The 23627-nt window shown below is 36.0% G+C and overlaps 1 protein-coding gene across 12 annotated transcripts in view; it reads right to left on the bottom strand.

The window, feature by feature from the left end:
* ptprt (protein tyrosine phosphatase receptor type T) overlaps positions 1 to 23627 on the bottom strand; it is a 304805-nt gene that overhangs the window by 128440 nt on the left and 152738 nt on the right. For all 12 annotated transcript variants that reach the window (XM_024269996.2, XM_024270001.2, XM_024269998.2 and 9 more), the window contains exons 12-14: positions 11143 to 11344; positions 8987 to 9089; positions 4175 to 4451 (exon numbers count right to left, since the gene is read on the bottom strand). In XM_024269996.2, the coding sequence (XP_024125764.1) occupies positions 4175 to 4451; positions 8987 to 9089; positions 11143 to 11344 (582 nt within the window). The remainder of the gene's footprint in view (positions 1 to 4174; positions 4452 to 8986; positions 9090 to 11142; positions 11345 to 23627) is intronic.

Raw genomic sequence — 23627 nt, 5'->3', positions numbered from 1 at the left:
ACAGTATTTCCATGGTTTTAGCTGTCAGAAATTGACTATTTTTTTATCCACTGTATCCCCAAACATTCTTCAGAAAAGTCAAAGCAGATACAATACAATTTTTTAATAGCATATTTGCTAAAGTAAAGATATTTTTTCTCATCGTTCATGCTATTTGTTACACTGACTTCCGTCTCATGCTGTCTTCCTTAGTCCATTCAAAACATTAATTGTTTGCCTCGATCCCGGAAAAAAACTCTCTCTCCTCCAACATTGACTTGTAGCTTCAAGCACTAATGTGCCTTTGTGTGACATTAGACAACATTGAAGGAGACACAATTGTTGCCAGCAGTGACTTGTGTATAGTTGCTGTGTAACCACTAATGATGGGAGATAAGACAGTGAAATCAAGCTAATCCCATGTGATGGGGAGAAAGATGGAGGCAGGATAGAAAGTGGCAACAGAGAACTAGAACTGTGGCTAAAGATGACAGTGAAAGGGAAAAGTAACATTTCAACTCATGAAGTGAGACTGCTGCCTAACTGGGTCTCCGTGCCTTTCAAGTACAGGGTTGTGTCAAGAAGGGCATCCGGTGTAAAAACTCTGCCAAATCAGATGCAGAACAGTGGGTGGTGTTTAGCTGTGGCAACCCCAAAATGGGATAAGCCGAAAGGTGAAGAAGAAGAAGAGGTATCAAGCATTACATTATCTTGTGTAAATCCCTTCATGGTACATCTTTTCCATAAATGTTCATGTCCACAAAGACGACAGCATTTAAGGGTCACAATTCTTCTCCATCTACAGTCACACCATGATTTATACGCAACTTCACTCAATTTACTCACTCCAGGTATATTCTATATTCTCTATATTGTTATGTTGCTTTATTATTATTATTATTTTATGAACTATCCTCGTATCATAGCATTATTTTGCACAACACTTTCAGTTATGAATAAATCGGGGTTAGGGATGAATGAGGGGACAGGTAGAAATACATATTTGTCAAAGTATGTGATTTGAGAATAATGATAAAAAATAAATAAATAAATAAAAAACTGAGAGAGGATAGAAAAAAACATGTAAAGAGATGTTTCTTTAAAATTTAAAGAGATAAACGCACTGAAGAACAATGAAGAGAAGCAGAGTGGGAGGATAAAAAGAAATAATAAATCCATCTAAATGTTCCATGGAGGGACAGAGAGGCAGAAAGTGAAAGAAGGAGAGGAAAGAAAGACAATCTTGTTGATGGACAGGTGGAATTCAGCTGAGGGTTTAGCCAAGTCAGACTAAGAAAGAGAAATAGACTTCCAGCTGTGGCATCAAACTGCCACAAACTGGCAGTCTTCTAAAATGCAAATGAAGAGTTTATTTTCCATGTAAGGCATCAGTCACTGCAGAAGAAAGCAACACCTACTCCTACAAAATGACTGGCAGCAAACAAATGAAACAATTTACTGCACTTCGTGACAAATGCAGATAACTTAAATCCCTGATGGACAAAATTTTGTTGTTACATATCCCACCTGCCACAACAATTCAATTTACAGCAAAAAGGGAATTCTAAAATATGACACGATTGATCATCTGAGCAACTTTTTTTTGAAAGCCCCAAAAGTTTAATAAAGTTTTTTAAAAGATCTTTGAATAGATTCAATTTGATTATCAGCTTCCAGTTTTGCAGCTCTTACTCTTAATCTGCGCTAAAACTAAACACAAAGCATTTTGTTTTGCTGTAAAAAATTTATAATTGTTTTTGCTTCATAATCAATCTGTAGAAAAGTCCACAATATGTAATGGTCTAGAAGAAAACCACATATTTCTAAAGATTATGGAGATTTTTATATTTGCGTTTTATCAACTTTTTTTTCTCCTTACTAAAATTTAGTTATTTTGTCTGTTTTTTTCTTATTTATTTCTTTTTCTCAAAATTGCTGCATGCCAGCTAAAAGACATGGCGTGGATCTGTTCTTAAGTATTGATTACATCTATGAAAAACACAAATAGAACTCTTTCTCTATTTGTAATTATATTCTTGGAATAGTTTAGAAATAACTGCACTCTGTCTCATTTTGTATTCATAATCTGTTAATATGGAAATGTACCTAGTTTTCCCAACTGCTGATCATTGGACATCACTTGATATAACCAGAATAATGCTTTGTTAAGCATTATAAAACGTCAAACACCCTGTTATGTTTGAAATTATATTTGAAATCTGATTGATTTAAAACATTGTATGGCATCCTTAAAGTCCCAATCCAATATATTTTATCTTTTTAAAAATCCTTCCCAGTGGTCTTTTGAATATGAATATGCTGTTTTTAGCCTAAATCAAAAATCCTGTGGGTTTTTTAAGATATATTTTCTGCAGAGCTGAGGGAGTTCATCAGAAATTTGCCTCCAAGTTGTGGTCGGGACTGTTGGCGTGGAAGTAACCCTCCATTTATTTACCATCAACCCTTTGTTTAACCCTGGCGGAATCTGAATTCTTCCCCTACCCCAACGCCTTTTAGGGGCTTTTGGAGGGTTGGGGCGTCTGAAATTTGTTTATCTGGGCTGCGCAAGATAAACTAATTTAGTCACATGGTCGTGCTCTGAAACACAGAACTTTACATTTAAATGTAAGTAAAGACTTTTTGTTTTAGCATGACTTTTTAAAGTTTTAAATGTCCCCAATGTTGTCATCTATCTCCAAGTGTGGGCAGCTACCCGCTCAGATGACCGTCGAGTAATGATGACATCATCGAGGGTTAGTGTCATCCGAATTTGAAGACACTATTTTTTCATAACTCTCCGCTTAGAGGGCTACAAGAACATGTTAAGAGCACCAAAAAAATGATTTTCATTGGAGTAGGTTTTGAACATATTATTGTAGGACTGCACAAACAACGCTGTAGCAAGTTTTAATGGTATATTAACTAAAACGTCTATGTAAACTAAAGATGTAAATTAAAACATTGTTAAATACTTTAACATTTTGACATCAGAAAACGTTGCACAACATGATAAAATTTTCTGATCATGTACTTTAACTTCATTTTTGTTTTGGTCAACAAACTTTCCTTGTCAACGTGCTAAAAAAATGTGTACTACATTAAATAAAACAATCGTACCATTTTTTTTTTTTTATTACAAAGTACAGAATAAAACTGTTATTTAAGTCTTCTAAAACCAATATTCTCTGACTAGTATATAAATAGTCTTTCAGTTAAACTAACAAGCCTCTAAAAAGTTCAGTTCCTGCTCAGGATAGAGAGCATGGGCTGACTACATAAATATATTCATGAGTTGCAGTAATGTGAGTCTATTTTGCATGCCTGATTTCCTCATCAAATCATCTGGGTTACAGCGGCTGCACAGGTCCACTTGGTTTCCTGTTTATTTTTCACCACCGAGCCCCCACAATTTTCCACTCCATGATCCGGACAAACCTCATGCTGATTGGATTGACTGAGATCCAATCAAATAGTAACTCAGAAGTGACCAGATTTAGGGTCAGTACATGTACAAAGCACAGGAATACACACAAGTGGAGAGCACAACTGTAAAGCATTCAAGAATTAAACAATACACAAAAACTCACACTTAGCCATGCTCTGTGTGAGTGCATTGTGGGAAATCTGCCGTCTGGAGGGAGCATTACATCACAATATCAGCCAGCTTACCAAACCCTTCCTGTCCAAACTGAATTACTGTGGTTACTGTAGTAGAAAATTAAAACAACTGTTGCTGTATTTCCAAGTGTTCTGAAAATGTAATTTTTGAGCAACTTAAAGGGAGGACAAAAGTGGGAGTGTTTTTTAGTTGGTCAGATTATCCTTTACGTTCATGAAAAAAGGAAATTGGCAACACGAAGGTTCTATTTTTTATGAACCAGAGGTTTTTAAAACCAGCTCATCTGGATAAAATGGGTAGAGGACTCATTAAGTGTCTTGGACTTGATCACACACATTTTAGATAGCCTGTACTTTCCACCCTATTACACGCAAAGAAGAAAAATAAAATACTCGAGAGATATTAATATTCAGCAAGTGAAGAATAAAGGCAAATCATTGTTTCACAGACTAAGAGGGCATTTAAGACAAATGGAAAAACAATTGATTTCTTCTAAATGTATCTCATGCTGACAAATAATCCCCAGAAATAACATTTCCGTGAAATTACAGGTGCTTGTGTAGCATTTGGACTCACCCCATTAGCCCTACTCATGGCCTGGTAGTAGATGCTGTAGCTCTTGGCGGGTGACAGTGGCGGATTCCAGAAACCGCCATAGCTCTTGTTGTCCCCCACTGTGAAGGGCTGCACCACCGTGAGGCTGGATGGCGGCAGGTCAGCGGCGATGTAATACGGTGAATCCAAGATGGAGGCATTGCGGAAGCTGACCGGAGCAGAAAAACACTCGAGGGCTTCAGGGGCAGCTCGGCGGGTTTTAGACTTGCGCTCCTCTTTCACCACAAGCTGGTAAGAGCTGGAAAAGCAATAGTGGGATGTTACTTTATGTATGTTAGAGAAATGTAATAATCTTGCATAAAAGAGGTAAATTAGTAGATTTGGAACTTTGAAAAATAAACGTCCAACAATAAATTTACAACTGGTCAAAAAGAGCTGTTACTAGTATTTTGCACATAAAAAAAAACACTTTTATTAATTTTCCTTTTTTTTTTTAATCCAGCTAGATTTAAGTTGAAGTTTTAAATGAAAACTCAAATGAAATAATGGGATAGAACACCCATTGGTTTACTTTTACATATAAGATAATAACTGGACTATTAACCACCTACATCTGTACGTTAATTACAGAGATAAGTGCTCCGTCCAATTATTTCCCTCATTCACAAGAACATTTGCTATTCTCTGTTCCATTCGTTCATGCTGAATTGAGTAGACGGGCATTAGTCTGTTCTGCACGGCATGCAAGAAATTATGTAGCACTTTGCTTTTTTTACTCAGTTTTAATTTCATGCAAGTTTTTTTTTTTTCTACTTATTTTACTGTGTAGTTGATGGTGTCATAGTTCACTTTTCTAATAAGGTAATTAGTTGATTGTTTGTATTAAAACTGTCTATCTTGGTCATGTCATGAGCTAATTAATCTAAATGATATTCATGATATTAATGATATTTATACTGGTTATACATTTTTTTGTCAAAAAAGATTACATTTTCTTATTAGTTGATTAAATTGATTCAAGTTCAACTTTAACAATGTTTTGATCCATTTTAAAAGTGTTCCCAGTGGTCTTTTAACTGTGATCATACCGTTTTTTAACCAAAATCAAAGGCAGAATCCAAATTCTTCCCCTACAGCTCCTCCCTATCCCTCTTATAGCAGGGGAGTTTGAAGGGGTAGGATTGTCCAAAATCCTTTTTTAAGGGCTAACGCTCGTCATGGAGGGTTGCAGCACCCTCCACCGTGAGGGGTCTGAATAGCATCACACTGTGCCGTGTAGGAGAGGCTCATTTCTTGAAAGTACGCTGAAACACATAAGTTTATATTTAAATGTAAGTAAAGACTTTTTGCTTTTGCACAACCTTTTCAAAGTCATAAAACCAATGTTGTCATGTATTTCCATCCGCTAGCAGTTCTGCGCTAACATAGCTGACCAGCGACTATTGATGAAGTCAACAAATAGGAGTAAAGTTCGAATTTGACAACACTATTTTTCCATGTGTCTCCGTTTGGAGGGCTAAATGTAGCGGCAGGAAGAAGCCATAGGGGTTAGGGAAGAATTCAGATATGGCCAAAGTATCTGCATCCTCTCCAAGGACATAGTTGTGCAGAACAAGGTAGTTCTTTAGAAATTGGACTCTTAGTTATGGATTGTTGGTGGGGAGTAAGCCTGCGATAATTTCCCATCAACCCTTTGTTTACACTCTCACCCGCTAGCTTAAAGCTCTTCACAACCCCAAGCTAACATTAGCACTACAAGCTAACATTTTGAGCCAGACGCCAGCTCGGGTGAAGAAAAAGAATACTTAACATGGGTCTATTCTATATGATAAGAATGAAGGGGAGCTTGTGGCTTGCCAAAGTAACTTTGAAAAGTTTTTCTTTTTTTTTTTTTCCCCACAACAGTTTTTGTTTGCTCCTGATTCACAACAATTTTCTTGATTTTCTTTATATATGCCCTCCATCATGACAGAAATGCCACAAGAGCATGTTAAAAACACAATTTCCACTGGAATGAGTCTTTAACAGAACAGTTTCAAACCAAGTGAAGGTTTGAAGGAAAGTTTCAAGAGGACACATAATGGTGGATTGTTTGGGAGTACAGATTGGTCCCCTTCAACCATGAATTCTTTTAGTGCACGTACTCTTCTGTCTCTGGGCATTGCTGGTGTGTCTGTTTTTAAACACATGTAGAGGTGTACTTATAAACTTAAATGAAGCTCTATCTTTGTACGTCTCCATTATGCTCTGAGAGGCTTCATGAATGGCTAAGGGCTTCTTTAGCGGTCAGGACGAGCTCAGCAGCCTGCTGCAATTACCTCCACCCTCCACGCCAAGAACTCACTTCACAATTATATGCAATTAGGGAAATGTATGTTTCTGCAAAAAAGACGGGCTGCGTCCAATTATCCTCAGTTCCCGTTTGGCAGCTTTTATAAAAAATAATTGCTGGTGACCAAAGAGCAGTCTCTCTCGCTCTCTTGATGTCAGTCGCTGCGCCATTTCTGCCTTTCTGGTGAACTATCTATTTCAAATTAAATGCTTTTCGATACTCCACATCAGATGAAGCAGGAGTCTAATCCAAGAAGGGAAAAGAGATCAGGGAATCATTTGTGTGTGTTGGTGTGTGTGTGCTTGGTTGCTTGCTTTTTTCCCCAAATACAGTATCGGTCAGTTTCAAAGACTATATTTCCTTCCCCCTTTATATTTTACATTTACTTTTTAGCTTCAAGAATGTTTTAAAAGCTCCTAATAGCTTTGAAATTGAGAGATATTTCATTTCATTTCATTCATATTAGATCTGGATTGGTTTTAAAAGTTTAAGTTCAGGCTGGGGGCTTGCAAATGAACAATTACTCATTCTGAATTTACTCCCTTTACATGCATTTGTTCAGGATTGGACTGGCTTGTATTCATTTATATTCTCTATGGGTTGTTATTTTGCAAATTGCTCCTCATAGTTTCCAAAATGCACACGCTTGAATTTTTCCTGAATAAATAAACAGAATCAGAAAAATTGACTTATGTTATTTAACACATATTTGTTAATAAATTAACATTTTGTGGAGGCAAAATAATTAGCAGTAATCTTAGTTTACTAAAAATAAAAATTTTTCACATGAATATAAATGTTATAAAGTTTTTAAAATGTAACGCTAAGACCACTGGTGCACACATATTTCACAATAATATTTCCAAAAAGCCAAATTTAAATGATGCATGTTCCAATGCAGAACTGCCAGAGCTATAATTCCCTAAAGCCAAGAAAGAATAATGTTCACTTACATGCCAATTAAATGGATGAGTTCACATGTTCCAAGTGAACTTTTAATTAAAAATATTTTGAGTGGAAATATCAGAAAAGAGCAAGAAATAAATCAGCTGGACGTCTGTAGTCACGGGTATAGTTGAAATAAAATGACTAAAATTGACCACGATGAAAGTGACCATGCCTCTGAAAACTGTGACTCCAATTGAATGAACATTAATCGTGTTGTTGATGAAGATGCTCATATATTATTTTATTAACTATGTTGACAAAGAGTGGCTACAATGGTGGTCAGGCATCCTGGTTTTCAAAACTTGACCTAAACTTAGCATAAACCTGAGAATTGTCCTGCATAATTTGAGAGACTGAAATTCATTTTCTAATTAGCTTTAGTATGAATAAAAAAGGATATAAGTTTTGAACAGTTTTTTTTTTTTTAGTAAAGACAAGAGAGAATTTTATTTTGGATGACCAGTCAACAATGTATCTTTACCAGTTGGATCAAGTATCTTAACTTATTTTATGAATTACAATTTGCAAACATTAATATGGCCTTTTAGTGAAAAAAAAGAAAATAAAAAATGAAAAAATACTCTGGAAGTCTGACATTAATATAACAAGTATAGCAATATTTACATTTAATTTACATAGTTGTTGAATAATAGTAATGATAATAATAATAATAATAATAATAATAATAATAATAATAATAATAATAATAATAATAATAATAATAATAACAACAACTGTTGGTAAAATCTTTGAGATCGCTTTAAGAAAAAGGGTCTCCACACTCCTAACATTATGATACTTTCTATAGAATCAAACTTGCTGCTTGAGACCTGTAAAGCACTTTTGCAACACGTCTTTTGCACTTAGTACTAAGCTGACCCAAAGAATGATGGCAGAATTTGAAAATAAATGAAGGGAAATGTAAAAAAAAATTGGGATCAAACCTTTTTTTTTTCCTTTTAGCTCTTAATTTCTCTTCATATTGTCATTTTTTTAGGTGTTTCACAGCTTCTGTAGAAAACATATTGGTCTCTGTAGCCACATTTTTATTGTATACTGTATGTGTGCTTGAAAAGCTATAAGAATATAGGTTGGTTTGATTGACTTTATCAAATCAAATCATTGTTAGACATTTCTGTTTCCGTCACTTGTTTTTTTTAGATCTAATTTTATATTTTTTATTTATTCATATTTTTAGGTTTCAGATTAGTATCACCCTATTGGTTTATCTATAAATGTTAGACTTGAACCACATTGGTGCTCCATTTCTACAGAGTTACAAGTTTGAAACAGAAAAAAATAAAAAATAAAAAAAATATAGGGGTTTAGGGGGGTCTCGTTTTCTTGGATCCTCTGCAAGTAAATTGGATTTATATGTGTGAGTGACTTTAATAGCCCCTTAAGGTGCTCCATGAGCAAGACAAGAGAAATGTGAATACAAGTGAGAGGATGGATGAAGGAATAAGAGGAAGAAGCTACAAGCAGAAAAACATTTTGAAATTGAAAAATGGGAGAAAAGAATAGAAAAGTAACGAGTGCTGAATAGAGGGTACCTGATGGGTGCTCCGCGGGACTGTGCAGGCTTCAGGAGGATGGTGATGGTCGTCTCTGTTTCATTGAGTGGACTTTCAGAGTCATACTCTGGCATCATCGGGGCTGAAACAAGATGTTTGTGGAATTTTAGAATAAGATTCAATGTTAAACTCAGTTCAGCACAGGATATTACCCAAATACTGTTTGTGACACAGAAAATATGACAAATGTTGGTTCGACTTGGCTTAGCTAAACATATTTTGAAATAAAATAACAGATTTTTCTTTGCTTATAGAAGTTTAAACTTACTTATACTAATAGATATTCATTATGTGAATCTCAGCTTTTACTAACAGGGGACTCCATGCTTTGTACTTTGACAGCATGGTCTCATATCTTGACATCAGTGATCTTATCAGGCCATCAAAAGAGCAACATTTCCCATCTGCCACGCTGTCATGTTAAAGGTGCTGGATAAATGCCTGTTTGAGTAAAACACCAACACTTCTTTTTCGTGACTGACACAACATTTAGGTTATTAATGTGACTCCAAGCACTCTTTTTTTTACCCCCTTTTCCCTCCCCGGTTCATCCATCTCTGTCTGTCTGAAGCATTTAATTTAAATCTCTGCATCCTTTGGACCCTGAATGAGATAATGAAGATTAGGGATGGCGTGACATTTGGAGGGAGACATATCTGCTATGGTGTGCGGAAAGAATGTGTTTTTTCTACTCTTAGCAACATGTTGTTAAGATTAGTCGGATGGAGCAGAAAAGGAGGCTCAGAGGAAAGGTCAAGTTGGAAAAAAATCACTGGACGTGTTGACAGAAAAGTCAGCATTTTTACACATTTATGACATGCAAGGCTGTAGACTTTTACAAGTCCAAAGCTTTGTACTTTAAAGTTTATTAGAATAAAATTTAGATTATTCAGTTTATGAGATGTGCAGGAACTCCAATTTAAATACAAAAAGAATTATAGATTTTTCTTTGTTTTCTATGTATGTATGAGCATTTCTTAGAAATACATAAATAATTAATTACTGTTATCTTATTTTTTAAATATACAATTATTATTGTTTTAGATTATTATGCATGCTTTTTAAAGTTTGCATGTGCAAAGAGTAAGAAATCAAATTTGAAGTGGTTCTGTAAGTCACTTAATAGTTTCCTTGCTAGTAACTGCAACAAGTTCCTTTGGACTTCATTAAAACAGTCTTCTGTTGTATTTTGAGATCTGTGCTATTTTTTTATAGCCTGCTGCATATTTCATTAAGAATTCTAAGGTCCTCGTGCACAGAAAACAGACATTGGTAGTTAATAGTCAATGTTATCAGTGTTTTTTTGGGATTATTTGTTGTTAAATAGCTAAAAATGTCACAAGTTTGTGTTTATTTTTGTTTTAATATGAAAGCGAAATATTTTTTTGGAGAAGATTAATCGCACAATGAAATTCTCCACTTTTTCTGAGGCCAGTAGCCATCTTAGACATTCCACCCTCACATCATGACTTTGACTTTGACAGATCTGTGACAGGAAACTCTCAGCTTCAAAATTTTGCTCAGATGTTGTTCAAAACAGAAAAAAAAAAACTTGACTACATTTTTTTATTTTCCCTTTATTTATTTTGGCCTCCATGACGTGTTAGCTTCCTACTGTTGTCAGACACGGTCAGGGAAGCAACTGCTCCTCTTTTTCTGGTTGCTGCTTTTTATATTACATGGAAACAATAACTCACCAATTATCTAAATGTTAAGGATTTTTTTTCACTATTAACAATCATCTGTGTGGATAGTGATTATTAAAACAGATAGAATAGATTCATTATTGAATAAAAAAAAAAAACTTTCTTAAAGTGGGAAGGAATGTGTTATTTCTTGTGGAGCACTAATTAATTTCTTAATATATCAATGTGTAAAAAAAAAAAAAAAAAAACAGTTTTTCTATGACTTTTTTGTGCACTGATGAGAAAGATATCAGCAAAATTGAAAATGTAAAGAAGATACAAGCCAAAAGGAAAGACTGGAGCAAACATTCGTGGAGAAAGTGTCAAATCAGCAGCAGGTCGACTGTTCCTACCGACTGTTTAAAGCTTTTGGTGGTTACATGTCACCAGAAATAAAAAGGTGCATCATGTATTCTCAAACACAAAAAGCCAATCGAAACAAACAAGTACCTGCTATCTTGGTACTGATCCGATTTGTGACAGGTGGGCCGAAGCCTTTGTTGGTAGAGGCTTTGAGGGTGAAGAAGTAGGTGGTTCCGGGGTACAGGCCAACAAACATGTGGTGGGTCTCGTTCCTCAGCTTAAACACACGGCCCCTCTGGGTGGTCAGATCAGCACTGGGGTCCAGCGAGCTCAGCGCCTTGTAGGTTATCTGGAGGCAGAAGAAGGAGAACAAGTTAAACTTGTGATGACAAAAAGCTGAGCATATCGTAGCATCACACACACAAAAGTTAGGTGTGCTACAATTACTTTCCATAATAATAACAAATAGTATTTAGCAAATTTTAGCTAAATATGTACTAAATGGTTCTTCAAAATTTGGTCTTTCAATATGCATCACTGCAGCCAATTATATGTTAAATGGATCTAATGCTGTGAAGTGACCTTTTAACTTCAAATAAATAATTAAATTATAAGCTATAAAATGAAAATAAATAAATAGGATTGCATTTTGATCATTTTTAATGATTTGTTTCCGACTACACATTTCCCACTCAACTGATCAATTATGCAAAATTTTCCTAATGAACGGAACTTCAATATCTGCCTTTCTGATTAGTTTGCTATCATTTCATCGCTGTAAATATCCATAACGTTCAAATCCAGGTGTTTGTCCTTGTTCGTAAAGATGCTGTATGTCACACTGTAGTAAAAACAAAACAACATATCTAATAGATTTATTACTTTTTTTATTTATCGCTCCACCACAACAAGCACTTTTAGAGTTTGACCTCCAGCCACGACAACTGTCACATCAAAGCGAATCCCCAAAATTGAGTGTCAGTTATTAAATTGTCTGTTAAACTTCATGGTGATCAATTCCTGAGCTGAAGTGCTGTTGGCTCTTTGCAACAGGTCTGTGTGCCTCCGCATGATCTCCATTCTGAGACGGGGGGAAAATTGAGTAAATTGACCCAGAGCCACTAAACCGGCTGAAGGACTTCAATAACTCTTTTGAAAACAGCCGTCAATGCATGTCTGGGTGTTGCTGCTGGCAAGTTTCCACACTTTAAACCATCAATGACTGCACACATGAGCACACACATGCATGCCCGCTCGAGCACTGGAGGACAGCTGTCATTGTGAACGACAGTCAGCACAAAGGAGTATTGACTGATGGGAGAGAAGCACATTAATGGCACCTCTCACTGCAAACATGTTTCCACACTTTGTGGAAGTTTCTGGGCTCAGAAATCCGTTTATGTCTCAAGTTTCAAGGTGATGTATGAGTGGAAACAAACAGTTGGGTTGAGAGAATACAAAATTAAAAGTGAATAAAAGCTTTAATAAAAGCGTGTCGTGCGGCATCGGTGAAATGATTTATCTTTTCCTGAACTTAAGGGTTTTATTTCTTCGTTTCAACAGCTTTCCAAACATGATAAATGGAACACCGTTTGTTTAGGACAGGAATTTTGTTTGGGGAATTTGCTGGAGCTCAGGTTGTGCATTTTTAAAACAGTCAACAGCATTGAAGGGGCAGACTGTCACATGAAAATACAATGAACACTTAATCATTGGAATGATCTCACAAACCCTCATCCATTTGCACTTCAGAGATTACATCCATCTAAACAAACGTGAAAGAATGCATGTTTTGCAGTCAAACTATTACTCTGAAAAACAGAAAAAGTGTTGTTCAGTGCTTCTTAAATGACTGTATGTGCAATCCAGACCTCCATCTTTTAAGGTCTTATATCCATTTTCAAAGATATGTTATTTAATTGACAACATTTGACCCCCAATTCCAAAAGAACATGAAATAAGTAACTAAAATCAGATTTTTCTTTCTTCTCTTTCTTAATTTCTTGTATTCCTTTTTCTATTTATTTGCAGAAAATTAGTCAATTAAAAAAAAGGTCTGTGTCTCCAAAATTTTAAACAGTCAGAAACAATTAAGTTTATTGTCTTTACTTCTCATAATTCAATTCATTTTGTATTCATGCTTTTAAGGTCTTTGACTCTGCATTTACTTAATAGATTAGTGACCTTAAAATCTACGTTTCACGAAACATTCTTTTGTTTCCCAGAGAAAAATAATGGTTTGTGTATACAGTACATATTTTTGTTGTTGCTTTTCCTACATTGGTTGGTGGAGATCCTAGGTATTTTTAGAACTTAATGGAGACAATTAGGTCAAAAAGTCGATATCTTTTGTTTTCGGCATCATGGAACTCTCATGATGCACAACAATATCTGAAGATCTTCTGTCTGAGCAAAGTGTTTAAACATCTAATCTGATGAAAATATGTTGTTGTTCCATTTTTCTTATAACGGCCTACACATATAAAGAAAATGAGCTCAAAATGTCATTTCTGAGTATTCCCTTAATTAGATTGTTGTGAATCAGGAGCACACAAAACATAGAAAACACGCTGGCTGGGCCATGGGCTCCCTGCTCCGAGCTCTCAGTAACACTGAGTAAAAGGGGGGCGTGGTTGCTCCTCACTGACACTACTGCCCACAACTCAGAGGGGAATTTGTAAAGAGCTACTGCCGCTCTGCAGAAATTATGTACTAGAAAATGACGCATTTTGCATTTATTATTTTTTTCTAAAATTGGTATCAAAATTAAAGACCACTAGAAAGGATTTTAAAAGATCCTAAAAGATGATTTAAATGGGTCTTGTGTTTTTGTTGTTTATTTTGTTTTATTTTACCTTTATTTTACCAAGAAATCCCATTGAGATGAGATCTCTTTTTCAATAAAGTTCTGGGCCAAAGGGCATATATACAGTTAAAACAATGAAGCAGAAATAAAATACAATTAAAATGAACAGTATAACAATAATTCTTAATTGTTTAATATTTGCTGAATATTGTTCCTCATCAAAACTTCTGTTAATGAGACAGTCATGATGGAAATGTGGTTTATGTCTGCTTTTTTTTAAATAGGATGGAATAGAATAGAATAGAATAGAATAGAATAGAATAGAATAGAATAGAATAGAATAGAATAGAATAGAATAGAATAGAATAGAATAGCTTAATCGTTGTCGTACAGGTACAGAAAAATTTAGCAGCAACCCCCTTGTGCAAAAAGGCTTCAAAAAAGTAATATGGTAAAAAACTCAAATTTAAATGAATTTATTGTAAATTATCCACCATTGTTGAACTAACCAATATACTTTACAACATTTAGATCAAAATAGAGGTCTTTGTACATGTTTCTGATTTGCTATCTTATGAGCTTTATTTAAATAAGGGATTACACAGCTAGTATAAAACATTACCAACTCTGTGTGCACGGTTTGATTTAATGTGACTGAAGGGGTGTAGCAGGAGATTCATTATCTGATGTTTTGGTAAAGTTCACACGCTTCTAACTAAAAACAAATTAAAGAAAATAGAGTGCAATTTAGATTACAAGCCCAGTTTCTTAAAAGGTGCATCTGAGTGAACAAAATAAAGAGTGTAAAAAGGCAGACACAAAGAAAGTGACAAAACATTGATCCAGGTGAAGAAAAATGATAGTGGAGAGAATGAGGCAGAAAAAAAATAGGAAAGCAAAAAGGAGGAGAGTCGTAACCAGTGATGCAGATGGATGTTGCACAGAATGCGTTGCTGGGAGTTTGTGTGCGGGTGTGCGCGCAAAACAGCAGGAGGAGCATCACAGCTCTTCGCACTCATGGACGTCAGGCGGCCCTTGTCGCTCCATTAACAGACCGGAGTGAAAAGCACTGACAGCTGGGCGCCTCGCTTCGACCAGGCCTGCAGGCTGGAATGCCGATGTGTGAATGTGTGACTGTTTGTGCTGATGTGTGTGAGTCACTTACAAAATGATACAAAGGGAGAGACATGGGGCAAGGTGGAGAAGATGATGGATAAAAAGTGTGCAGATGTGGAAAGTCTGCACCTTAATTCACTGTGTTTTTGTATGAGCAGTGATCACAACAAAAGTAAAGAGCTTTCTTCTTCACATCGGGATATGTGAAAATTCAAATCTCACAAAATACAGCCTTCTACTAAACTGATTGAAACAGATAAAATATGGCTTTCTTAAACATAAACTTCCTCCCATATTTCAATTTAAAATGTGTTTCTGTTTAAAGTAAAAATGAAATCTTGACCCAATAAGAGAGAAAAAAAAATGCAGCAGAGAAACTCCACCAGAGCGGGAGGCTTCTCAAACAGCTGACTTCTGCTCGGCTTGAAAGTTGGCCGAGCCGACTGAATAAAACATCTAGAATCAATAGCTATTTATACAGGCTGGGACTTAGGGGCTAGAACAATAAAATATCATCTATTTCATCAATGCCGCAGTTTGGGTTTGCACATCAATGGCTGTTATTTTACAACTTGTGAATAGCTTTCTGAATTTTGATGAGCCATTCTCCTCATCTTTTTTCCACATTCGCTTCCATTTTTGTTCTCGCTGTCTAGGTTGAAAAATAGACCATCTTTTTTTGATTGTATTACTTATTTAATGGCATTTTGTCTTTCTAAGCCTTTTATCCAATGCTTTTTGATTCCTTCCCTGCCGTCTCACCACTATTTCACTTTTTTTTTTTTTTCTTTCCCCATAGCCTCCGTTTGTCTTTCTTGCTCTCTGTGGTTGATGTGTTGGGAATCGGTAGAGCCATAAAGCTCAGGTTTGTTTTATTAGCCAATGAAAAGGCCGGCGCACAGTGGGACAGTGCATCTTGGGTAATAGAGTATGTGTCTGTGGGGGATAACTCACCAGAGGAAAGGCGTACTTATGTGTGGGTGATTGAATTAGTGGGTAGAAATGAAGAATAAATGGGAAAAGTTTATAAAAAAATTAGCAGAAACAAAGATATTTAAAAAAATAACATAAAATATGTGAATTAAAAAAAAATTAACAATTAAATCATCAAAGGAAATGAAAAAATATATATAATTTTTAGTAAACCCAAATCTTATTGCAAACATTTTCCACTGTTCAGTACTGGAGGCCGCAGCGTCTAGCCTTCACTTCTCTACATTTTATTCCACACAGCTCTTCTGTATGTACTTGTGCGCACATCCAGGCTGCAGCCCTGTGAGCTCAGGCCGAGTTTTATGGAAATAACAATGTTTACAAGCTCCTTTGTGAGCTGCAAAATTCTATCTCAATTCAGCTTTGTCAGGCTGCAGTTTTTGTTTAGAGCTCCGGTTTGTTTTATTAGAGAATATGCAGCAACTTCATCCACTTCTGTACCTCAGATTTGTTTTTGCTCAGTTAAAATTAACAGCAGTTCCAGGGAAAGCTTGGTGTTTCTCCATCCTTTTATTCCACACGAGAAAAATTGGTATTATGTATTTACTTACTGCTATATGTTATGTTTTGTGGCTTTTAACACAAAAACTGAATAAGAACAGAGGGAAGTTCCTTGAAGCATTTAATATCAATGAGGATTGCTCTAAGCATCCAAATATCATTAGTTCCACCATTCTCCCATGTAAAGGTTTCATGACTTATGAAAAGCCAAATCAATAATGATCTATTTCCAAATTGTACAGAAGTTGCAGTTCAGCTCAAAGAATAGTTTGTTTTTGATGGACTTTTAGGTATAAATGACACTTATAAAATAAAGATAAAATGTGTACCTGTAGAAGGAACTTATGAGTCTTTGGATTGATTTTCCACAAATACATATTTTAAAAAAATATATATTATTTGGCAGCAGCATCTTTAAAAAAGTGATGAAATGGATCCATGAGGTATTTTTTTTTTTTTTGTAGCAGAAATCCTCACGTTCCCCAAAGGGAATGAGTGCCCATTTAAAGGTTAAAATGTGTTTAAGACGTAATAGACTTTTTTATTTTGCTTTGAATCAAAGTGTAAGAAATTTCAGTATGATTTGAAGGTTTCCTGTTTATTTTTTGCATAATGTACAACCAACCTAAATGTTTTCACTTGTAAACATCTGGGGCTTCTGAAAGTTTAGCTAACTCATACTTCAGTTTTCCTCTAAAGGAACAATTATTAAACAGCTAATCAGTCAGAGAGGAAAAGTACTGTTATCTGATCAGAACGACCTCTATGTCACCACCACGTCCTGGTTTTAATTTGATAAATTGAAATGTTGAGTCAAACATTTCAAAATGATATTCAGACAAACGGTCCTGCTGTATTGATTCGTCCACTCAGATTTGCAGGATGGATTTGTATTTGCTGATTGAATTTGTATAGGTCAATTTGATCTGTGCTTGCAAATCCAATAAAAAACAAGTGTGGAATCAATTCAATCTTGGATTTAATTTTCATTTGTTTTCCAAGAAGAGAAGCTGCTTATTGTGTGTGTTGAAGAGACCGAAGTCCTTCGTTGTTTGCAAGTACGCGTTGCACATCTTCAACGACACTTCTGCTGCAAGCCTTTCCTCCCTACAAAACTGACTCTTGACAACTACCATGCAAGGCAGTTGATCTCATCATCAACCAGTTTTTTGTGTTAGTCTGCATCACATTAGTTACTATTTTTGTAGACATAATGTATACTCCAAGTGTTTCAGAACCCCCAACTTTTTCTGGGTATTTTTTTACCGAAAACTGTGCAGTTCGGTCTAATTTAGCAAGGGTTGAATCAGCAAAGGTCGCAGGAAGTTTCCCCCATAGCCTTAAAATCATACATGAAAAAATGGGTCTGCAGACATAGAAGGAAACATTGTGGTTTTGTGGATCCAGTGGTAGAGTGAGATGCTTGCTATATCACAGCTCCATTCAATTCCTCTGAAATGTGTCTAGTAGGCCGGAATAATGAGCCAAAACCTAAATCTAACCTCTGCCAGAGCAACCTGTAGGTCAAAGAACAGCATGGTTTACAAATACGGAGCAGCAGCACAGACTGGAGAATTGAGCCACTTTAGGATGAACTGTAGATAGATGGGTGAAATCATAGCAAACCTACAAATGTCACACATTTTTTAAAATGTCTGCCACTGTTTTATCCTGGTCAAAGACCCACTCCAATGAAAATCATGTTTTGGGTGTTTTTAAAATGTTCTTTTGGCATTTTTCTCATGATTGGAGGATATATGTAAAGAAAATAATGGTTAAAATTGTGTTTCTCAGTATTTGTTTGTTCAAATCATTGTATTTCAGGATCAGACAAAAAGCAGTTCGATAAAGATGTACGTCCCCACCCACAACTCAGAGGCAAATTTCTAAAGAACTGCTGCTGCTCTGCAGAAACTATGTTCTAGAAAACGACATATTTTTATTGATTTTTGTCTCAAAATGGTATATTCGTACTTAAAATACCACTGAGAATTATTTTATAGTAGATTACAAAGGATTGGAATGGAGCTTTAAACTGTTTCTGTTCATCATATCATTGTTTTTTTATTCAATGTTGCCATATGTGCCCCCCTATTCTGTAAGTAGGTAGGATAAAGCACTTTCTTATTATTTTTGTTGTTGTTCTATGCTTTTCTTTAATCAACATATTGTACAGGGTTGTCTAAAAATTAAAGAAATATGAATATGAAGCTGTCTTTACCTGAGGGGGAAGGTGTACTTATTAAGATTTTCCTTTGTATTGAATGCTATGTTCTCTTCAAATATTAAATATTAAGCTTCTGCTGGCATGTTTATTGGTGTCATATTCAATTTAAAAGCTTTTTTTTTCTTTTTTTTTAATTTAAAACACATGAAATGTGAATAAAACTTCTATGTATATGCGTGTTCTCACCCTGCACCCTCACAGCCCTCCTGTTACTTCAGGTAAATTTATTTCACATTTGAGTAATAATGTATTCAGAAGCTTCCACTAGAGACAGACTGTTCCCCAGCTCACTTACTTCCACATTGTCAAGACATTCCGATGCATTCTGATTAAAAAAGTAAACTCAGATAGAAAATAAGACAACTTTAAGAAATACACGCAGATGTGCACAAAATTATTTTATGCAAAAGGTGCAAAATCTTCACATGGATTCAGTAGTCTCAATCATGTGAATGTATTCCATATTTACGTAAATATTTGGAATAAGCCTCGTCCCTTTTGCTTTTTTGTTGCACACTGAATCTGTCAATAGTACGATCTAATAATCTCTGGTCTCATCAGAAACAATCCTTAAACACGCCTTTAGTTTGTTCACTGGATTTCTGCTACTACTAGAAGATTTTTGGTGCAAATCTTGTAAATCTTCCTCCAGAGTTTTTCTTTCACACCTCTATTCTGATATAAGAAAAACTTGGTGTCATTTAGTTCCAGCCGAGCACAAACTGAGATTGTTCATTTCTCTTCCATGATCATGTTTCAAATTGTTGGCACTTCTGTGAATGAAAAGGACGCTACCCAAACGTCACTATCAAATCTGAGTCCCTGATTGATCAAAGTTCTACAGGTCGAACTTTTGAAGTGCATTTAATGGCCCCACAAGAGCCCAAAAGCAGACTTATAAACAAGTGTAGCAAAATGTGAATGTGAGCGTTTTGAATTCAAAAGCCCAAAATGTGCATTTACATAGTCTTTTCATTGAAAGTGGTCGTTTGAACGCACATTCCTGACGGCGGTGTGACCGTAGCATAACAGCAGATGTACGCTGACAGCCCGCTGTTGAAATGATAAAATGTAAAAAAATATCCGACACTTTAATCAGCTGCCAAAAAGATCAGTTCTGACAATATACAATTCATAAAAGAAGTGGGACCTAAAACCTCTGAATGCAGCAGCTTCCACCAGTATGTCATTTGTCACCAAAAAGTTCCGGTTTAAATCAAGCGCCCCCCCCCTCGCCACAAAAAATCTGAGAGATACTGTCACCCCCCGAAGAGGTGATCAGAGATGGAGAATTAAACTCAGCCGGGGGTGACAGTTTGACAGGAATCGTCCTGAATCGCAGTAATGCTTGTTTGACAGCGACGCTGCAACTTCCTGCCAGCAGACTTAAAACGATTGACAGAGCAGGCTTCTCCCCTCTGAAGCTGATGCAGGCCACGCTCGCTGCTGCCGCCGCCGCTGCTGCTCTCATTCCCACATTACAAATCATTTGCTGACGAGGAGCTCACCGCAGTGACAGCGATTTACAGCTGAAGTGTGACTTTTTTAGTGCTGAGGAAATGTGAATATTCACATCTGCTCGTGTGCTGACTGAGCTGCTGCTTGTGGTCCTCGATACGACTGAGAATTTGGATTTTGGTCCCTAGTTACTCTGGAGTTGAAATAATAATAAATATGTTTAAAAAATCAAAACCAGATATTTTTTTAAAATACTCTTTCTGTAAAAAAAAACAAAAAAGTTTCTGCTTAAAATTAGACTTTTCTAATTAAATAATAAAAAAAAAAACAGCAAACATTAATTGTTGGATGACGACTAAGGAGGATGACCCATTGTGATGAGAATCAGGATGTCAAACTGGTAATCCTTTAGGACAATTACAGCCATTGTTTAAAGCGAGGTGTGTGTGTGTGAGTGCACATACGTGCTCATGCATGAGTATTAATATTAATCCCCCACTCTTTGACCATCTGGCTTTACACAGTTACATTGGATTTTTAGAGTTTTCTCATGGCTTTTGTTCTTTTCAATCAGAGTTGGGTTTTNTTTTTTTTTGGAGGGGGGGGGGGTGGCATCAAAGCAGTGACTTTATATGTTAGACTGCAGGACATGGTTTAGCATAATTTGGTTAAGTTTATGGTGCAGCTTTGAAATGTCACTTTTCAGTCATTATGATGATGTCACATACGCTGAATGATCCTATTGGCTGGTTGTTTGAGAAAATAATACAAAAAATGTTGTCACATGTGGCTGATTCTTACTGGACTTTCCGTATATTATTATAACTAACTTTCAACATTTTATGTACTTAAAAAATAAATTAAAAAGATTGCTCTGGTTTTAAAGTGTTAAATATAACATGCTGGGACATGAACATTGTTTACATTGTCATCTGCATTTGTCCAAAAAATCCCTTTTGCAACATCATGGTAAATGATGATCTTTAAGATCTTTTTTCATTTGTCTTTTAAAAATGAGCAATTTTGCTTATTTATTTTACAAAAAGCAGAGGTTTTTGACCAAAATTGGATTTTAAAACATCTTTTTTTGGTGTAGTATCTTCTCTAATCCCTTCAGTTAACAAATATAGTCCTGATAAAAAACTTTTAATTTGATCAAATTTATGCTGTGCTCACATAACATAAAGCTGGTTACGTCTCCTTTCAAGGTTAATTTCCTGTCTTTTTGATGCGTATTACCTTGATTTTAATTACACAAGCAAACCTGACAGAGCAACTAGAAAATGTTACATATATATTAAGAACAGTAAAGAGGTAAAAATAAAAATGAGATGAAACACCTGAAGTCCACACTGAATGCAATCCAGTGTTAACAGAAAACCATGAGAGCTCACAGAAAGAAGGGATGATAGTGAAAACAACAATTTCAGAAGAGATTTTGCTGAATTCACTATAAAAACTTTGTGCCCTTTAACATTTACAAACTGACAACATCAATGCAACAACTCATCTTTCTGAAAAGAGATATACAGTTTTTGAATTCTGCCTCCTCCAGTTTTGTTTTTCAAAATGTTTTATATCTTGATGCACCAACAGGTTTCAGAACAGCAGGGTGTGCTGGCATCTCTCCCATCTCTGTTAGAAAGTTTCTATCATGAAAGTTGTACAATATCTGACTGTTTTTTCCAACACATTCTCTTTCCCAAGTCCTCACATATTGGTGCACGTTTAAGGAACCTCCGCGTCAAAAATTTACATTTTGAGCTTTTTAACGTGCTGGCTGTTCAAATTAAAGCAAGATCCCCCAAACTCTGGGTCGCAAACCGGTACCAGGACTTGGATTGCACTGGTGTCCTAACCCCAACCTTAACCCAGCACCGAATCCGGATCGGTACTGGACAAAGATCAGTTCCGGATGCTGTACCAGTTCCAGACACAGTGCCAGATGCAGACAAGGGTTAAGGTACTGGGTTAGAGTACCGGTACCGGCTGAGTCCCGAGGTTCGGTCTGCGTCCGACAAAACAACAGAACACCTGATTTAATTAGAACAACCAGCACATCAAAACAAGATTAGTTTGGGACACCCAAAACATAAAAAAGTGACGCGGAGGGGTCCTTAACCAAATGCCAAAATGTGGCGACTTGGGAATGAGAATGTGTTGATTTTTTTGTGAGTGTTTCCACAGAAAAAAAATAAAATTAAAAAAAAAAAAAAATCACATCATTTACACTTTTCCTAAAATAATTTTGCTTTTTTTTCAATTATTTAGACTCCAATCTTTTATTTTTTTCCAGATAAAAATACAAATATGCTCAAATAAAGGTTTATTTGAATAAATAACACTTTCTGCTCCACAGTTCAGCACAGCTTATGCTCTGAGCGTACCATAAAAGGGTGATTCTCAAATGGCAATAAGCTGAATTTTACCAAAAAATAGTATTCACGATCGTTTAAAAAATACTTTGAGCACTTTTATTAAATCACTGTAACTTTCAGTGAACAGACTTAGGTTGGATGTCAAGATCATTCCTCTACTTTTGTAAGGTATACCCTCATTCTTTAAAAAAGATCATAAAAGAAGAAAATGTAAGTTTGCTGCCACTAACAGCTTGGCAGCCGATGTAATAAATGCCAACTGGCTGCCACTATCCATTTCTGTGATTTATTAAAGACTACCTGAGGAGAGATGAACCAGAGAGTAAAGTTATTCACACGTACAATCAGATAGCAAGAACCAGTGCCAGTGTTGCGCTGCTGTAATGTGGTGGATTAAATGGTGTGCAGTTTTGTCAGGGAGCCCCCATGTTTTGTTCTTTCTGGTCCTGCAGGGGGATATTAAACATCCAAAATGTTGTAGGAGCTTTAAAATAGACTAGAATGAAAAGACAAGAGCTGGAGGTTTTCCACTCACTCCTGTGTTCACGGCCATAAACTGAATGTGAAATTAGTTTCAGTTCAAATTTGCATAAAACACTTTTATTCTTATAAAAATATATACAGTAATTATGTTTCCACTAGCTCCATGTACACACTCCAGCTACTTCCTGTCGCTGGTGGAGGGCAAAAACATTCATGGGATCACTTGTTACTTCATTAAATTTAGGGACAACTCTGATACAGAGATGGAGCAGACAAACTTTGATCACATTGTCTACTTGTTGAAGTGTCCTTGGGCTAGACCGGGGGTCGGCAACCTGCGGCTCCGGAGCCGCATGCGGCTCTTCAAGCACTCCCTTGCGGCTCAGTGGCGCTTTTTCAAAAATGTTTTGATAATTATTTAAATTGTTGGAAGGAAATATATTGTAGCGATTTAGGTGGGAGCAGAGCCACAGAGTACTGGCAGATTAAATCCAGACAACACTTGTGTCCCATACATTGTATGATTCCTCGTGATTGGAGTAATGATTGGAGTAAGAAGCGCACACGCAGGCCATGGAGACCAGCTGGTGTCAACAATTTTACTGTCATTTTTTTAACAGCTTCGAACCACAGAACAGCCGACACTGTGAGGAGGGTCACTCATACACAC

This window comes from Oryzias melastigma, linkage group LG5 (assembly GCF_002922805.2).
Source record: "Oryzias melastigma strain HK-1 linkage group LG5, ASM292280v2, whole genome shotgun sequence".
NCBI classification, from domain to species: Eukaryota; Metazoa; Chordata; class Actinopteri; order Beloniformes; family Adrianichthyidae; genus Oryzias; species Oryzias melastigma.
Note: the sequence above shows the minus strand (reverse complement) of the source record. Positions and strands in the feature narration are given on the sequence as shown.